General features: G+C 31.4%; 1 protein-coding gene across 1 annotated transcript; it reads right to left on the bottom strand.

Annotated features, from left to right (window-relative positions):
• Positions 1 to 2,747: 2,747 nt before the first annotated feature.
• Positions 2,748 to 19,376, bottom strand: LOC147065953 (retinol-binding protein pinta-like). The gene is made up of 7 exons (XM_085955504.1): positions 19,147 to 19,376; positions 12,424 to 12,576; positions 11,766 to 11,925; positions 8,298 to 8,559; positions 5,948 to 6,058; positions 4,011 to 4,119; positions 2,748 to 3,243 (listed from the first exon to the last, which is right to left on the bottom strand). Exons 2-7 carry the CDS (start codon positions 12,560 to 12,562, stop codon positions 3,092 to 3,094), a joined length of 933 nt encoding a protein of 310 aa, XP_085811630.1. The 5' UTR covers positions 12,563 to 12,576; positions 19,147 to 19,376; the 3' UTR covers positions 2,748 to 3,091.
• Positions 19,377 to 21,438: the final 2,062 nt, after the last annotated feature.

The raw sequence follows: 21,438 nt of genomic DNA on the forward strand, positions 1-21,438 counted from the left end.
TACAATGAATTTTATTTGACCTCGAACCTTGAAAAACAACACTGTAGAGCAGTCAAGTGATTCTCATAATATGCGGCCACCAGCGCTTTAAAGAATAATATTTCAAAAATGTATTTATAAAATTATGAAATTGGTTGAATACACAATATGACTTAGGTATCTTAAATTTCTTTAAACGATCAAATGATAATTTCGCTTTTTCAGATGATGACAAATGAAAATTTCATAGGACTACAAACGAGATTAATATCATTTTCAGTATTTAATTTAATTAACTGGCCTAACTTTAAATATGCGTTATTGGAAATGAGTCATTACTAAGTACTTATAAACCATTTTAATAAAACCACGGTTAAAAAATTTTGGTCGAAGTTATACGTTTACCAAGAATCAAGTCAATTTAAAGAATTGGCAACAATTGCTTTATAAATATTGTCGATTTTTCCTCAATGTCGATCATTCAGTGTAATGCACTTCATAAAAAACAAATATCGAAGCCAGTTGACAGATGTATACTCAGAAGCAGCCATGCGGCTCGCATTGGAAAAAATGAGTACCTGAGGAATTTCCATTTGCATTATTTTTAAATAAATACGTATGAACTGAAAATATATTCAAATGTCTTTTATTCAATGGACTGGTTTATAAATAAATTGATCCATTTTTTTAGTACATAAGATTTAGCTTTAATTTTTTCAATCACAACAAATTTGGTGCGGCCACCAGACGTTTCCACAGAACTGTCATTGTCAATTATTGTGCGACCGCCTTTATAGGCCTGTGATAGGTAGGGGACCGCCCAAGATCCTGGCCTGTGGGCACTCTTCAAGATGTGGGGGCCATGCTTACCATACTATTTAAAAAAAGTAATTTTTCAATTTTGTGTAACATTTATTATTTTGCCCGTGTGCCCTTCAGATGTTTTGTCGGTGCTTGTCCATCCACGCGTGTTACGTGACCGGCCTATGATATGCGTTAGGTTTTAATAAATTTGATGATTGTAGCGTAGGTCCATGATTATAGCGAAGTCACCTGCCATATTATGACATTCTAGATCTAGCACATTGGGCTGAAGATCTTTATTAATATACTGCTCACAGAGAACAGTAGCTTTTGGGAATCATTGACAGTAAAGTTAACACGCATGTCTCAACAGGTTTGATATAATATATAGACAGATTTTGTGTAGGTATTTTTTATCAATTGGCTCTACAATCATGTATTGATCTTGACCACCTCATGAAGAGGTTTCTTAACAATTTTTGTTTTTTTACGAGAAAAATTTGTTAGTCACTTGCTCAACCTATTAGGTCCATCATACTCTGTGTCCAAACAATGGAAATTGAAAAACAAATTGAAAAACTTCAAACATTTTTTGTCAGACCTGAGACTCGAACCTGATCTTATAAGTCTGACTCGTAGCCGCTCGGCAATCGTGGGCCGTAGGTAACCATACAAAAAATATTTTGACGAAATGAAACAAATAATATTGTATAAATTATTACTTCACCAGTATATTTAATTTATTAAATTATTACAAAATAACATTAAATTGATACAAAAAAACAGGAACTTTATAAATAGTATTACATCATAGACTATAGATTAGATAGATCTAGACGCCACCCGTTGCATTGCTAAATGAAGCTACGTGTCGTGCGTTTGGTTTGTGGGCGAGCGAACGCATTTGCCTACAAATGTTGGAGACCATAGACCATTTAGCTAGTGCTCGCACTAGACGCTCAGAATGAAAATATAATTTTCTATTTTTTTACGTTATAGAGTATTTTTAAGCGGTCAAAATGCAACCAATTAGGTGAAGATATCCATAATTTAAGTTATTTTAAAGAAACACTAGGTCACTGATATTAAAATAAATAATAATATACAAATAAATTGTCACGAACATGTATCAACTTACCTATGAAACGTAATACCATCTTCTTGCTTATCAGTACGGCTACCATATTTTAATACAACATGCAGAACCACTTTTCCTATTTAATTAACTAAACATATTTACCACTGACTTTATGTTTAACACAAAAAATAGCAAATTTAGCAACACGTACTCGCAGATTATCGACGCTGCGTGAAGCGAATCAGCACGATTTGCCGGCGATACTTTTGGAAACTAACTAAAAAAATAGGTAGACCTTTTATCTTACTCTAGCACGTGTCGCAGAGATTATAAGGGTGCCGAATACTTTCTCACTCGCACTCATGCATCGTTTTTGTTCAGGCTTTGTATTACATACTATCGTATTGTATAACTCCAAACCAAACAAAAGCCTTAAAAATTTAAAATTTCGAGGATCTTTGGAAGCTTAGTCTGAATATTCTGATAAAATCTGTATACATTATGAGTTCTTTTTACTCATCCAAGAAATTAATATTGAATGTTCATATAACATATTGTATTATTTCCATAAAAGCGTATTATTTTAAACATCATCATTTTAAATTGCTAATAATGTCATACTTTGGTACATTAGAATCATTAGATGACCGTGATTATAGTACTATTTAAAATTTATTCGTTTGACAATATGTGCATAAATATTTAATTTTATTAATATTTCACATTATAATAATTATAGTAAAACATATTCGGTAACATTTACATTAGACAAGCAATTTTGGAGAACACTTTGTGTATGTACTGTATTTTATTTTATAATATTATATTATTATATTACTTCAACGTCTATCCTTATCCCTTTCTTATCAAGCCTAACCATTTTTTTCTGACGATTCAAATGAATTTAGTGCTTGTACGAAAAATGAAAGCCTCGAGTACAAGTATTTGATTTTAAAAGATATAATAAATTTTATTAATGGACCCACATTCGAGTTGTTCATAATATACATTATATTATATTCGAATTATCCATTAGGATGTTCAAAATAGCATTTATAAGATTGAGCGTATTATGCGTGTATCTACAATATAATATAATTTTTAATGTTACTTATAAGAAATGTGATACAAATATTGTGTGTACTGAAGTACACTTTTTTCAAATGTGGAAATATAATATAACGAAACGCACCCCTAAAATTTATATACAACTATATTATTTATTTTAATTTAATCAACCGTGAGCTGTCTGAACGATCCTTCTATTCCGAAAATAGTCTCTACAGTTTTTGGTTTTTCTGGTCTCTTAGTTTCGTCTGTTTTATAATTGAAGTCTTCGATGAACCAGTCTCTATAACCTTCGATTTTCTTTTTCCAATGATCTGTAATTTAAAGAATCAATAATAAATAAACTGGTTCTAATGATCATGGCCCCCACTAGGGCTGACAGGACTCTAGCTTGAGGGGGGGGGGATCGCCATGGCGGGTTGACCAGTTAAGTGAAAAAAGTCTAATCGGCGCTATTCCACGGAGAGTATTTTATTTTATAATTATTTTATTGTGTTGTCTAACTAATAAAAAATACCATTTATCCAATATGGCGAAGGGTCGCATGTTACTTGGCTGTCACAAAAGGGGGTATCAACCAGTGTTTCATAATGCAATGCCGCGTATTAACAGCTCAATAATTATTCAAGTGACTATATTTAGAAATATAAAAAATCACTAAAAATAACTTAAGTTTACCTCGCGGAACCTTGGATAACACTAATCTAGAACATTACACTACCCCTAAGTTTAACCTTAGCGATAGATTGGGGGGGGGCGCTAACGTAGCATGGGGTCCGTTTTAGGATGTGGGGGCCATGCTCATGATCATGTATTACATAATATTATGCAGACATTACCTTTTGAACTATTTACTATAAAATTTTAAAACTAGTGGTGTAGTCCTAAATAAAAAAAGTACAGGGTCGCTGTTTATTTAAAAACCAAATTACCCACTCCTTCATTTTTCTTAGCACATACTTACGTAATTTTTTATCTGCATCCGGGAATGAATGAGATTTTATATTGAGTTTTGCACCACTAACAACCACGTTTAACGCGTTCCTGTACACACAAGAATGAATAGCTTTTATTTACTTACCAATCATGTCCTGAATTGGACCTCCATCTCCACCATATTCCTGTGGTAATATCTCTTTCGGTACATGTTTATAGAGAGATTCCATATCAGAATTATTGTGAGTAAAAAGCTAGAATTAAAAATATTAATGTTCAACATTAAAGTTTTATTTTTTATTACCCTTGAAATAAACTCATGATTTCATTTTCTTTAAGTATTTGAATTAGTCTATTTTCTTGTGCCCGTATAAAAAATAATAATTTTTCAGAAACGTTTTATTTATTACTTTATGATGCTGTTCCATCCTGTTGAGACTTTGAAAGAATGTTTTTCGTTATTTTTCTAAATAAAATATAATACCTACATATTCGTATGTACTATTAAATAAATATCGTCTTAATGGAATGATAAGTACCACGTCAGCAGGCAATGTAGTAGTTACATATTTTATTTCAACAAATGATTCAGTTTATAGGTTTGAAAATCATATAGATATATTTTCATAAAATTATTATAAAAATGATTTTTCGGTCTTGCCGCCTCCTGAATCCTACCACTCGCTTTTTTCGACTGGTTTGTAGCTGTCAAAACCCACGCATCGAGAGAGACCGTGGTGACAATTGTAATTCGTGGGGTTACTGCCAAAAGTTGGTATGTCTCGAAATCATGTTATGCGCATCTATTCTACACACAAGACTGCTTTCGGCCGCTATCTAGGGTAGGTTTTTATTGAAGTATTAGCACTTATTGTAACAATTACAATAACCTTGTTGTAATTGTTACAATAAGTGCTAATACTTAGATACAGACCTACACTAGATAGTTGCCGCAGCGGCCGAAAGCAGTGTTGTATATAGAATAGATGAGATGGAGCAATTGCAATTTGAAGTTTGACATCCCCTCTAAAATCAGGTAAAATGCTAATTCCTTTGTGTGTTATGTGCATGTTCTGTATATCAGATGACCTCGATTCTTTTTCTAGCATACATATTTATATATAGATACATAATCTGTTGTTAAGACTAAATTCCTAAATTATCAACTTACCAACTTTTGGCAGCAACCCCACGAATTATGAAAATTATTGTACATAATATGCTCTCTTTCAAAGTAGCCTGTATTGACCTATAATATTAAGGCATACCTTCATATAGGTATTATAATAATATTATAATTTCGTTTGTTTTCTAACATCAATAAGCATGATATTTATGCCTTCTTAATTAAGGCTAGTTACATCAAACTGGCGCTAAAAATAGTTTAATGATTCTATTTTAGACAACAAATTATTTTTTTAACTACCAGATATTTCGGTTATCACACCTTTATAATAATAAATACCTGCTTATTTTACTGAAATTGGCGTTTTTGTATTAAGTTATTATCCGATTATATAATTTTACTCATTTTACTTATTTTTCAAGAAATGATTTTTTGTGTGAACTATTTTGCTGACAACTTTGTTATCACTTCGATTATCTTATATTATATATTTGACTCGATTCATCTGTAACAAATATGTAAATATACATGGGAGACAGGGAGAATACTCACATATTAAATAAGGCAAGGGTGAAAAAAAATCTACGAAAGCTCTAAATTTGAAATATATTGGTACACAAAAATAAAGAAATCTTCTATTTTAATCGGGTCGCGAAAGAAAACAAATGATAGGATAATATTTTGACAGATATTTACGGGGTAGTACTAGCTTATCGAGTATAATAGACAGTATTAATAGGTAGGTATTACAATTAATTTGTGACAGATCGTCGGAAAGGTAACTCAATAAAAAGGTCTAAATGTGATTTTAATTTAAATATTGTATGTTGCAGTGCTAAGCCTCATCCAATGATGCTGACAGGTGCCGCTGCCACCCGGTATTTTTTTCTTGTACATAATTATTTGAATAGATAATATTATTATATTTAATTTTTTTATGTAATGACTATCCTTACCCTAGACTTATTTTTTTCATTCATGAACATCTTGATTAAACTAAATGCTGTATCAAAGCCTGGAGGTGTGTTAATGTGGTGAACCCCCTTTTGTCTCATCGGCATACCTTCCTGTAAATAATTATTTCATAATTAAAAATAGAATTAAGTACAAAAATATTATTTTTAATATTTGAATTTTCGATTTTACCATTAAACAGAAATCAAATCCAGTTTACTGGATAAAATTCAAATAATATTTTAAATTTTATTATATACTCGAAAAAATACTTGAATGAAGAACGTGTAATATTAACATATTATTTCCACTATAATAAGGTTAATGATTTACAATGACTTAATTGTAAATGAAAGTGTTAAGTATTAAAGTATAAAGCCGCCTAGGGGAAAAATACAATTTTATATTTAAATGATATTTAACTAAATACCTAATAATTACAAGATAAAAAGAACTTTTTGTATACCACGTTTTTAAATTATCTATTGAATCATATAAACTTGAGAATTCTATGTACCTATTAATAATTTAGGACAAATAAGGCAATTGTCAACAAATAATTTTTTGCTATTTTGCAAAAACGAACAAATATAGAATACTGAAATGTCATTTTGATTTCCATAGGAACGCACGAATATATTAATAATTGCTAGGATCACCCCCTTAGCAACCAATAACAATGGATTGGATTACGGATTTCTTCCAAAATAACTTTTCATACAAAACAGAATTAACTGAAAATGAATTCAATTCTACTTAAAGATGGCTAAAAGTATTAAAAGAATGCATTGACATCGTGTTCTGATATATTCTGAAAGTTTCAAATGTCTAGCTAGTCGGGAAGTTAGTTAAAAATTTATTGCAAGATTTGTACTGGATAAACAACCACCGGACAAACAAGAATACGAGCTAAGAAAAACGTGGTAATAAAATGGCGCGTCTTTAAAACACATTTTTTTAATCATTCCGATAAGATGTACCTACTCTGTGTGGGTTATTTTTATATGCTCTTCTCGCTACCTCCAATACACCTATTTAATTGATTGTTTTCTCTTTTTCAAATCTGTAACAGCCAATGAAAGCCTTCCATAGCGATGGCTCAGTTCCATAGTGCTACAACTAGAAATTAGTAATTTTGAGTAATGGCTGATCAAAGTTTATACTTACCTATGCTGACTTATAGAAAAGCGACAATAACATCGGCCCTACGAGGATAACTAGTAATTTTTTCGAGTTGAAATGTTGTGAAACTATAGAGGAGCAATATACATAATATTACGAATACAATGGCTAACATAACTCAAAACTTGAAATTGTTGACTTATCGTACTATGGAACTGAGCCATCGACTGATGTTCTTGTTCAATATTGTGTTAATTTTTATCATATTATGCTATCATATCAATTTTTATTTCATTTAAAAAAAAAAGTTCTTACTTCTTCGTTATTATTGGGTATAGTTATATATTTCGTTATTTATTTATCTTTTGAAAAATGTTTGTGATTATCTATAAACTTGACTATAATCAAGAAATCTTTTCATAATTTTTCGATAAATATTTTATGAGATGAAAATAGTTCTTCAGTCATTAATAAATGCCAATTTCTATAATAATTATAAAAATACATGTTAAAATAAATTGAAATTAGCGTCAATAATGAATAATAATTCAAAGTACTAATGCATTAGAATTGACAATCTTCAATCTCCATCATTTAATTTATAGAGATAGTTATCATTCAAAATATTCTGCGGAATGACGAAACCATAGAATAAATTTGTTGTCGTACCAGAATGTGACAGCACGTGATGTGTCACAATGTAATTGCAGTTTTAAACTCATTGTTTCATTGTAGTCACCCAAGCATTTGATTAGATTAAGACGAGATATAGCTTGCCAGCGATTAATATTAACCAATGCCCATACAGAGCACCTTAAAGTTAAAAGGTATGAGACACTTAGTAATTGAGTGGTAATAGTTGTGCATGATTATCAAAATCAAGCAGATATATTGAGGTTTTTTAGTATAGAGTATTTAATAAATAATAAGATAGGACAAAAACGAATGTTTAATTTTTCCTTTGGGTGTTCTGTTTTGTCACCGTTCAGTTTCTTCATGTTCTGTTTTGTCCGATTACCCTTCAAAACTCAGTTGATTGAGACAGTAAAAACACAACTATATGTCGGCAATAAAATGAATATATAAATATTATATGAAATTGATAGTCTACCGACAGCAGTTTGGTTTTTATGATCGGTATCGACATTGTTTTGGGGTTAGTGTTTTAAATAATCAATAATATATATTTTTTTAAATAATCAGAACTGATGTGTTTATTATTAGACAAACCTGGTTAGATGTTACCATCTTCTTTATACTAGTTGGAGTCATCTGCACGAAATGATTCATACCAACATTTTTCAAGTCAACAATAAATATTTGTCCAGCAATTGTCGTGTTGTCATCTTCAATCATCATGATGGCTGAAAACATGTGGGCGAGTCTCATGGTGTCAAGAACTGATATTTTAATCGCGTCATGCTGCCCTGGTCTGACTATGGACACTCTCGGTGAATCTGGCGAGGCCAATTTGACAATGGGAATATAAATTCTGTAATATATAAAAAAAAATATCAGTTTTCATGTTATGGTTCCAAATCAAAGTATTTTGTTAATTCAATTTTATTTATTTATTTATTTTACATATAATGAACATGACAAATTATAAATCCAAAACGATCACGATATGACATAAAGTAAGTGTTAACAATCTTGAAATAAAAATACAGGATAATATGAGTAAATAATAAAATATTAAAAATACATGGAAGCACACAGAGTGAACTAGGTTGATAGACAATATCTTAAAAACTTATTAAACAACTTCCACCTAATTCACCTCACATAAGTGGAATATATCAATAACCGAGGCGATTTTATTAAACACTTTTATTGCCCTCTGTCAATACTAATGGTAGGTCAATTCTGCACCTTGGGAGAACAAACAACGGATGTCCCCGATTTCTAAGATAATTATCAGATATATACAAGTCAATACTACCAAGAATGGCAGAGTTTCCATTTACGCCACGTATAAGTCGGAAAAATATGTAGTTAAATAAAGGCCCTTTCTAAATTCTAAGCTACAGTATGTAAGCATACCTAAGCGAAAGTCAGTCGGATAGAGCCACGGATAATATCCATACAGCAGTAAATAAAGTAGTCTCAAAAACCTCTTCTGGAGCTTCTCCATCATAAGTTAGTACTTCAACTTATGCGGGGTCTAGACGATAGACCCACTCTCAAGTCTGCTTCTAACTAAGCAGTTATAGAGAATTTGTAATACTGTAACGTCCGAAAAAACCCGGGAAGTACGCAAGACAAAGCCTAACATTTGTAGCACCTTTTTACAAATCGTATCCATATGACCTCTAAACGCCATTTTACTGTTAAACGTTATGACAAGATCCCTTACATATGATATTTACGAGAGAACTCTGCCAAGCATCGAATGCTGGTTGATAACCGTTTCGGGCTATAAATCTGTCTTCAAAATGATAATAATATTAACTACTACTAATTTTGATAGAAAGAGACACTGCAGTATGTTAATGTATTTTTTTTCTTTCTATGTTATTCCAGGAATTCTCTATAAATTATAAAAATGTGTGATTCTCGTTTCTCGAGAATAAAAAAGGCACGTGCGAACAAATAATCACGAATCAATCTTTGCACATTTTCGGTTCGGTAACAATACTGATTCGATATAACTAATACAGAGTTCAAGTTAATATAGTTTTTTAAATACAAATAAAATACATTAAAACTATGAACCTCTCTATAATATTTGAAAGAATCTATTAAACTAGGTATATTTAATGATAAAATAAGCATAAATAGATTTACTTACTTATAAGTGAAGGTTGTTACCTATTCAGATTTTATGATGGGAGTTTTTAATTGAAAAAATATTTATTTGTCTCTCTTGTGTTCCTTTACGTTTTAAAACGCATCCCTGATGAATTGAAATCCTTTTTATTTTATTTGCTTTATTTACTTACAAGCTATACACATTTATATTTTTATAAAAATCGATGTTTTTTAAAATAAATATAAATAATATTAAAACGATGAATTAGTCAAAAATCTACACGGTGAACAATTGAAAACTTAATAATCTAAATTTTAATAATACATAAGACCATAAATATAATGTAATAATAACGTTATTCGTGACATAAATATGTAACAAATTCACATTTTTTTACAATTCTAAGTTTATCTTGGCTTAAAAAAAATATTTTTAATGTTTTCAGATATCTACATATGTATTAATTAATACAGTTGAAATTGTAAATTATCAAAAAAATGTCTCAAATTGCAAGCTTCGTATTTTTCCGCTAGGTGCCTCTGCTGGTATAAGGATCCTCTTCACTCAAAACTTTGAAATTTTGAATTGTTACCCTATAGGTATAACTAGAAGAGTATATATATGCTGATAAAAACAAAAATAATATATTGTCACTTGTACTCATATTTACTTTTTGGTTTTTTTTTTAGTGTAATGAAACAAATTCTCCTTCCCCAGTGTGCCAACGGGTAATTTTATTTTTAGCAGATACTGATCTAAGGTGTATATATTATAAGATAATACATTATTACATACATTAGACTATGAAAAGGCGTTTGATTCCATCAAAAAATTCTCAATTATAGACGCCCTTAGCAACCAAGGAATTTCCAGACGCTATATAAACATATTGAACAGTATATACAGTGATGCCACAGCATGCGTGAAACTCCACAAACGGTCGTGTAAATTCCCCATTAACAAAGGTGTCCGGCAAGGTGATACCATTTCACCTAAACTATTCACCGCTACTCTTGAGGACTTATTTAGGAAACTTGATTGGGAGGAAAAAGGTGTTCCAATTAATGAGGAGCACCTCAATCACCTGCGCTTTGCAGATGATATTGTTATACTCTCACAAGACCCGAAATACCTCCAAGGTAGAATGCAAGAACTCGCGGATGTCAGTCAAACGGTCGGTCTAAAGATAAATGTCTCAAAGACAAAAGTGATGAGGAACTGTTTTTCGGACCCTGCGATTATCTGTATTTCTGGCACCCAACTCGAGCAAGTCAGCAGCTACGTCTATCTCGGACAGCAGGTGTCCATAGACGGAAGCATGCACGATGAAATTGCTCGAAGAACAAAGCTGGGATGGAGTGCTTTCGGACGTCTGAATATTATCTTCAAGAGTGACCTACCATTATGTCTTAAGCGTAGGGTGTTCAACCAATGTGTGCTACCCGTGCTCACGTATGGCTGCGAGACGTGGACCCTCAACACGAGAGATGTCCAAAGGCTAAGAGTCACACAGCGAGGCATGGAGAGGTGCATGTTGGGCATCACGCGAAAGGACCGTAAGAGGAACGAATGGGTTAGGAAGCAGACAAGAGTACGCGATGTAATAGACGTTGCCAAACAGCTGAAATGGAGATGGGCAGGGCACATTGCTCGCCGAAAGGACGGCCGCTGGACAAATGCCGTCATCCAGTGGTACCCAAGGGGTACGAAACGGCCACAGGGTCGCCCTAAAAGCCGCTGGATTGACGAACTGGTAAAGTTCGGCGGAAATACGTGGCAGCAAACGACACAGGACCGAGAGAGTTGGAGAAAGCTTGGGGAGGCCTTCATCCAGCAGTGGATTGACCCCGGCTGATGATGATGACATTATTAGAATAGGCAATCAGAAAGGTCACATTGACATTATAATAAAAGTGTAAATTAAGATAGTAATTTGTTTGATTTACCCTAATTCCAACATTTCTTGCATTATAGGTTTCATGGGATCGATGCCTATGGTTATTTCTGGTATAGCAGACCTCATCGTGTAATATGTGTCTAGTTTTTCTTTCGTTCGCTCAAGGCTAAATTTACATCCTCGAAGAAAAGCTATCAACCATTGATCATCTAAAAAAATTAAAAAAAATCATATAACTTAGTCTATTTAAATATATTATTAGGCATTGTATGTATCATGCTGGATTTTCTATTATTAGTGAGAAATATTTAAAAGCAGATGACAATATTCCACAGGTAATAAATATAATAAAATTATATTTCAAAATATGGCTGTGAATGTATATGTTATGTAAGTATTAAACACATAGATCACTACGTCGGTGCAATATCAACACAAGTCAAAATATTGTATAGTTTTGAGAGAATCAATGTCTAACCTGATGTTCTCTATTTAAACTTTAAATAGTCGTAATAACAATTTAATAGACATCTAATTATAAAAATAAGAAGGAATGTTTTTTTTCTGTTTATGTACTTATATATAATATTATGTAGTATCATTCATCAATATTCATGTATCTCCTTCTTGAGAAACAATCAATATAATATGTATTTAATATATATAAGTACGAGTAGGTATCTAATAAAATAATCTAATTCACTCACTATTTCTCGAATTGATATGCCGTTGTTGTGATAGCCAGTCCTTTATAAATGTGATGTCTTTGTCTCTCCTCTCTGCATCTTCGCCTAAGTCAACCTTTGCTAAAGCAGCTAGTTCTGGGGAAAGCTCCCTGATAACCATGTTTACCAATTTATCTGCAAATATTACAACATATATCTAAATTCAAATAATTAATGAAAGAACGTTTCATAAGAAGACACAATAATATTTTATCTCTCCATATAAGGTATTATGAATATGCTCTACTATATAGAGATCGAAATGGACCGGAGCGCCGTTCCGGTTCATGAAATCCCCAAAATTATCACTCCGTCTCGCGAAAAAAATAATTTCACCGTGAGTTAGATGACCATATAATATAAAATATAACACACATATATTTATGAAATATACAGAAAATTAGATACCCAACTAAAGATATTTTCGGAAAATTATATGGCTCTTCGGTTCTATTTTTTTCCATTTCGAGTGCTGCCACTCTTCATAATTAATAATAGATATCATCATCTACACAATATGAAAACTTAAACGTTTTTGTTAATTTAATTAATTAATTTATACAATTTATTATCATGGAAATAGTTTAAAATAACAATAAATAATTGTCACCAGCAGATACCTACTCCTAATAATTTATTATTATGCAATCTCTATTATTACGTTATAAGAATAATTGTGGTATCATCAACAGCAACTAAACCCAGGGCTCGAAATGAACCAAAGCGCACCGGAGCGCCGTTTTGGTTCACACAATCCCCAAAATTATCGCTCCGACTCGTGGAAAAAATATTTAAGCGGCATCCTATATGCCAACAGAGAACCTAGTGGAAAAATACTAAGCTTGCAATTTGAGATTTTTTTTTTTGATAATTTACAATTTCAATTATATTAATTAAGATTTATTAAAAAGGATTTCTAGTTATACACATTTATATTTTTATATTATTATTATATAAAAAATTAAACCTACGAATTAGTCAAAAATCTAAACGGTAAAAAATTGAAAACTTAATAAACTAAATTTTAATAATAAATATAACCATAAAAATGATGTAATAATAACGTAACCTATGTACCAAATATGTGACAAATTCACATTTTTTTTACAATTGTAAGTTTATCTTTGACTTAAAAAAATATTTTTAATGTTTTCAGATATCTACATATTTATTAATAAATACAGTTGAAATTGTAAATTATCAAAAAGGATAAAATTCTCAAATTGCAAGCTTCGTATTATTTTTCTGCTAGGTTCTCAGTTGGCATATACTATATAGGATCCCCCTTAACCGTCTGAGTTAGATATGTCATATAACCAAAAATCTAACACACGTTTTTTTCATAAAACACATACTATGTTGATTTTCATTTTTTTTTCAATTATATCATTAATTTCAAGAGCGCATTTACAGCCTGAAATGGAATGCCATTTTTTTTCAACAAAAATTACTTAGCTTGGACAGAAAATACTTTCGACTGCTCTCACATGAAGTATATTACATCGTTTTCTCTCACTCGACATCGCTCTAACTACATCATATTTTCTGTTAAAACTATCGAACCTCACGCTTATTTGAGAAAATGTTTATACTTACAGTTTTAATAGGAATTACGAACTTCAATCTCAACAGTGAGAGACTGAAACACGACGAGATAATCAAAGCAGCTCGATTTCACGCCATGACCTTGTTTATTTTTTTTTTTAAATATAATTATCAATGCAAGCTATGTGACTGTCTGGTATTATTCGTTATGACATGAGTGAACTCGTGGAGTAATGAATCCATAAAATGTAAAAAAAATGCAAACAAAGCAATTAAGAGAATAGCAAATATTATTTATTGTTAGATAATATTTTATAAATTATATTTTCATGCCAATTCATCAAAAAAATGTAAAGTAAAAAATAAATAAACATGGATATTGATTGAGTTGTATACAACAATTTACATAAAAATAACAAATAACATGAATATTTAAGAAGACGACGACGAAAGTCATGTTCAACTGCTTTGCGGGCCAAAAAGAGATCCTCATCAATGGCACTCAGCTCGAAAAGGTGAAAAACTACATTTATCCGGGACAACAAGTGTCTATAGATGGATGTATATTTGATGAAATTGTTCGCAGAGTAAAGCTAGGCTGGAGTGCTTTTGGCCACCTGAATAATGTCTTCAAAAGTGACCTTCCACTGTGCCTAAAGCGCAAAGTGCTCAACCAGTGTGTGCTTCCTGTAATCACATATGCGTGTGAAATATGGACCCTAAGTAAAAGAGAGATCCAGAAACTTAGAGAAGCACGGAGAGGTGCACGCTGGGCATATCGCGAAATGACAAAAAGAGGAATGAGTGGATAAGGAAGCAAACAAGGGTTTGCGATGTGATAGAGTTCATTAAAAGCCTCAAATGGAGATGGGCTGGAACATAGCTCGAAGAAGAGACAATCGTTTAACAAATTTAGTCATCCAGTGGTATCCAAAAGATACAAAAGTCTGCAAGGTAGACTAGAGGCCGCTGGATCGAGGAAATGATAAAGTTCTGCGGAAGTACGTGGCATCGCAACGCACAGGACCGAGAGAAGTGGGAGCAGATTGAAAAGGCCTTCATCCAGCAGTGGATAGATTCAGGCAGATGATGATCATTTAAGAAGAAAAAAAACCATAAAATGCAGGTAATAACTAAGGTGCTCAAATGAATATGGCAATAATAATTAAAGTAAATTAAAATGTAGATAATTATTCTATCTGCGTCATAATACGTAAATAAGTATTGTATAGACGTCACAAAACTATTAAAAACAAGTTATTGAACATATAAAAAATCTATAAATCATATTTTTACTAAGAGAATTTTAAAGTATTGTTATACAGGTAAGTATACATATTACAATTCGCAATAATAATTACACTTTCAAGGTATATTTTTTTAAACTAATTAATTAGGTACCTTTTAAAAGTAGTGTATTCTCTGGCACATTACACATTAGACAAGCAACCTTTTCACAAGACTGTTTGCAAATCAGACCTCGCCGCTTAGCTAAAACAACCACTGTTTGAGAGTAGGTTTATAAGTTTAGGAGAGAAATTGTATTAACATATTTTTGTTTTTAAAAGAAATTGATGATAGCAACTTGCTCAATCTATTAGGTTCCAAACACACATTGAAAACAACATGAGAATTATTGCCAGACACAGGATTCAACCTCATAAATGTGGGCGATAGGAAGAAGGCGATAAGTCAAAAAATCGAAAAACGAGTTAAAGACGGCAAATAAACAATAATACACATGAGAAAAACGATAACTCTGAATTGGTTAATTCCTACCTTTACCTAATTAATACAAAATGGTCTAAATATTAATCTTGTTTTGGTTGTCCTGAAAAGTCGTTCACACACAGAAAACACAGCGTAACCGCTCGATAATTGTGTGTATTCCACATACACACATTACATTTTATAATTGTGCATAATATTTTTTTTTTTATAAAATCTTACGTAAACCAAATTTTATGACATGTGTATTTCCACAAAGTGGATATACTTTCTATCGGTGTTGGACAGATTATTAATTGATTATTGAATTAAACACACCAATAAGATTACATATGGTGGACAATTAACTATATACATAATGCTACAAATATCAATACTTGAAATAATGATCTTTTCATAAGTATATTATAATATAACATTATGTATGCTACATAAAAATTCTCATGAATAGCCATGGTTTGTGGCAAAGTTTTTGTGGTCATCCTTGTTAATGTTTTACTTATCAATTTGATCGACTTAACCTCAATGATAAAAACGATTGATAGGGCACTGATAATAAAGTCAGACATTCGAGACGGATTTAATTGCCATTTTATTATCTCCCAGTGTTAAATATATTCAAGTACTTTAATATTTATTATTTAAAGAATGATGCCTAAGAATCGTTATATTATATCAATAGAATAATACTACGTATACATATATGCAAATATGTTGAAGAAAACTTTTTTTCATGAAAATTACAATTGATTAATATGTAAAATAATGAGGCACTGGGAGAACTGGACGCCAGGATAAGTGGGCGCGGCACTGTCAAATGAAATAACATTCATTAACGAAATAAATAGACTTTCGTTATGGTTTGATACAGAATGTAGGCAAGGAAGTTTCATAAGTTTCTATCTTCTACTAATGGTAGTTTTAATTCATTTTGCTCTTAACATAATGTTTTTTATTGCGGATTGACAATTATTATGCCTGAGGTTTTATATAAAAATAAAATAACTCTCTTCTCGTTGGAACTTAAACATATATGCACAATTAAATCATTATTTACTTGTGCATATTTAAATTCTCACCAAGTATTTAATATATATTTGTAAGTACCTAGGTATAATTCACGAACGTCTATTTATTTTCGAATTTTATTCGATTGCGTAGCGCCCAATTGTCCCGGCGCCGAATCGTCCTAGACCCAATAATGATGTTTATGAAACTAGCATTCCGGATCGCAGATTTATTATATCAAAATGTGCACTTGGGGCCTCATATTTCGCCAGAATTATAATAAAACACACTGTATTAGTGTCCTACAAACCTCAAAGAAGGTTTTTATTCAATGATCCATCATTGATTAAATGAATAATCAAATAAATTTGTAATTAACAGTACATTATTGTGTGTCAATACATGCCGCTAATTATTATTTTTATTATTTACAAATAATTCTTACACACAGTTAATGTTATTAATGATATTATTGTATTTATAAAATTACCAATTCGACTACACCAATCTTCTGGAATCACTATTAAAGTGTTTCTATTTCCAAAAAATATTCGTTAAAAAATACATGCCCCATATAATATTATCTAATTATAGTAGGTAGTTTAATTTCATTTCTGTCACTACGAGTATGCTCTTGAAACTCTGCAAAAGTAACTTTATCAATTTACTTTTACCACACATTCATTTATATAAATTAAAACAGGTAAGTTTTTTTTCTTCTACAAAAAACGAACAAATATTCGACCAAGGTATTCTAGTTAAACATGCTAATATTTTATAAATAATAATTAGTACTGTAATACGTACAGTTTATTTCAAGTTAATTATAATATTAACATAATTATTTTAGAATAGTAAACATGTATACGGATAGATAATATTTATTAAGCTTTTAATTTAACTATAATCTGTATTACGATAGTATATAGGTATACTTCCAAGTAACCAGTGTCTTTTCGTCACATTTTCAAAAAAAGGCATTTGTGTTACTTATATTATTGTCAAATAAAAAATGAAACTAGATCTTACATGTCAAATCGCCATTATCGCGTTTTCTTTCGCGTTACTCTTTTATTCACATGCTTTGTCGATCATTATATATTTATTCACTTTAATAGTATAGTTAGTTTGTTTAGGTACTGTGGAACATTTTAGTTTTTATTCTTGTTTTGTTTCTACTTTTAAAATACAAAACATTGCAATATACCAATCGTTGTGTAAATCGAAATAAAACACTATGTGTATTAAATTAACTCCACTTAATTTAATAATATACACTCAGGACCAATTTCGTCCGCTTTAAAGGGATATTTTCAACTTGTACTGGCTTATTAATTTTAGATTTGTGTAGCAATCATACCACACAGCAATAAATGAGAGACATTCTTTAATATGTGTGTTCTGTTGTCAAAACAAAACAATAGAGCAATACTATTCATTGTCCCCACAAGGGAAGGGCTGATAGGGCTCTAACCTCGGTCCGGAAACTTGTACGGTACTAAGTTTTATTTTGTCCACTGATAACTACTGACAGTCATTATTTTGTGGATATATTATTTTTGTTCGTTGCAGTTTTCTGTTTTATGAACTATACACTAAAACTGTCATTCCTAGTTTTAGCAGAATTATCTAATTTTCTTTTAACGTTTTTTTCTATTTTCAAAGCATGATCCTGGACATTCCGCAAACGTTGTAGATAATCTATTTATATAATTTTGAAGCCTTATTATCCTTTATATTTATTATAAACATTTAATGACTGCATAAAGAATTCTTATTACATAAAATAGTATTCTTTTAAACCTCTTGCTCTAATGTTTTAGAATATAGTCATATTTCAGTACATAACTGTGCAGTGGTGTTAAGATTTTTTACATTTATTAATTTTCAAACGCATTTATAAAACCATTAGTATAATTTATGACGAGATAATTTTAGTAAAATATTTACGATAAAATATTACATTGATAATCTCTGTGATCCCAAATTTGACAAGAATTAGGCATTTTATTATTAAAAAAATGGGCAAAATTAACACATTTGAAGATAATTCTAAAGATATTAATTATAAACTATGTCTTTGACCATTCAAATGTGATAAACATTATATGAATAATGTTTGCTTTATAATAATTATTGACCTAAGAATAAGGTAGTGTTTTTTTGAAATACGCCATTTCTTTTGTCATTCCCCAGTGGTTAAGCTACAACATGTAGAAAAAAAAATGATAGAAAAATAATATAAACATGAAATTACGTCCGAAAAAGCTTATATTCTGTTATTAAAATATCGAAACAAGGATTAAAAATTAATTTTGAATTAAAAGTCAACTTGGCAACATCTATCACGATTATGGAATAGAATACAGTGCTATTATAAATCTCACGTGATAGAACAATAATATATTAAATGTATCCTCATACCTTATGCTTTTGTTCTCACGTTTAAGGTGTGTTCAGTTATCTTCTCTAAACGCTTATAATATTTTTACAAAACAAATAAACAATCCGGCTGCTACTATTTATCAACCGTCTTAAATGTATATTCACTTGCAAATAGTACTCTGTACACTTTATCGGTCACTTTATATTATCAAAACACAACCACACCACTCAAAAACACTGCATGAATAATATATATTAAAAATATGTACGAAATATAAAACATAATTACTACTTCCTTGCCTTACAACCGGTTTTTTACTCTTATTTAGTATAGCGTCAAGGTCACCGTCCAAATACAACATAATACACGTAGCTACTTAATTTGATTGTTAGTGCGATCATAGTTATTTTTAAATTCGCACGTGGCGAGGTAATGTTTGTAAATATTATTATACGTCATCGTCGACCTACTAAATTGACAATTATTTGATGATTATTTTTAGTAACTATCACCTTTGACTAGGGAATCCAATCTCGGGATCCCGGACAATTTTCGATACCTATGAATCCCGGGATTATTAAACATAACCCCGAAACCTTCAGTATTGATTTTTTCATTAATCACAATCAATAATTAGTATGTACTTATACAATATTATGTTAGTCACGTGTATGTACCTGCACATGTCACAGGAGGAATCGCCGCATGTTCACGGATAATAAGAGTGGTACAGAGTCGTCAGTAGAAAACTATAGGCCGGCATGCACAGCATGATTTCTCCAAAAATTGAGTCATTTATAATGAATGAACAGCATGGATTTAGAGCAGGCCGATCAACGGAAACCAACCTGATGGTATTCACTGATTATGTGTCGTCAGTACTAGATAGAGGCAGTCAGGTTTACTGTTCTTACAATGATTTCTCGAAGGCATTTGACAGAGTCGATCACGATATTCTAATGGAAAAACTCCAACTTATTGGATTGTCGGATCGATTTTTGAAGCTATTCGGGAGTTATTTTAGGAACCGTCAACAATACGTTTCGTACAGCCTTTATCAGTCACAGACCTTTTACACATTTTCTGGTGTCCCCCAGGGCTCAAACTTAGGGCCATTGCTGTTCACGATTTTTATAAATGACATAGCATTGGTAATTAAAAATGCTATGTTTTTGTTGTTTGCTGACGACTTGAAACTCTTCATGGAAGTTGTCACCTTGGACGATTGTCGTCAACTCCAACTTGATATAGATAATATATTAGATTGGGACAGACGTAACAAACTGGACTTCAATATTGATAAATGCAATGTTTTATCGTTTACTAAAGCCTCACGAGTATTGTTTTTCCAGTACTCGATGCATGGCAGAGTTCTCTCGCGAATATCATCTGTAAGAGATCTTGGAATTACGTTTGACGGTAAACTGACGTTTAGTGGTCATATAGATACCATTTGTAAAAAGGCGCTAAAGATGTTGGGCTTTGTCTTGCGTACTTCCCGGGTCTTTTCGGATGTTACGGTACTAAAAATTCTCTATAACTCCTTAGTTAGAAGCAGACTTGAGAGTGGGTAAATCGTTTGGGCTCCGCATCAGTTGAAGTACGGCCTTATGATGTAGAGAGTCCAAAAGAAATTTTTAAGACTCCTTTACTTTCGGCTGTATGGATATTATCCGTGGCTCTATCCGACTGATTTTCTCTTAGGGATGCTTACATACTGTAGCTTAAAATTTAGAAGGGACCTTTATTTAGCTACATATTTTTTCAGACTTATACGCGGCGTAAATGTGAACTCTGCCATTCTTGGTGGTGTTGGCTTGTGTGTCTCTGATAATTACCTTAGGAATCGAGGGCATCCGTTGTTTGTTCTCCCACGGTGCAGAACTAACCTGCCATTAGTAATTCCAATTGGGAGGGCAGTAACCATGTTTAATGAAATCGCTTTGGATATTGATATATTCCACTTACGTGAGGGTGAATTTAGGTGGACGTTGTTTTATAAGTTTTTAAGATAGGGTATATCAAAGTTCACTCTGTGTGCTTCCATCTACTTTTATTTTAATACTTATTTTATTTCTTATTTTATTACTTATTCTCTGTATTTTTATTTTTAAATTTATGAACACTTATTTTATATCATGTCGTGAACGCTTTGAATTTATAATTTGTTATGTTCATTATATGTAAATAAATAAATTTGATTTGATTTGAATAAATAACCATTTTTGTTGTCATACGAAGTCTCAACAACATCAGAAAAATAATAAATTCGTTCATTTAACCAGCTAGACGCCAATGATATTCTGGCACACAAACGGCGTCTAACCGCC

This window comes from Rhyacophila brunnea, unplaced genomic scaffold (assembly GCF_057557595.1).
Source record: "Rhyacophila brunnea isolate RB1 unplaced genomic scaffold, BYU_Rbru_1.0 scaffold_5, whole genome shotgun sequence".
NCBI lineage: Eukaryota > Metazoa > Arthropoda > Insecta > Trichoptera > Rhyacophilidae > Rhyacophila > Rhyacophila brunnea.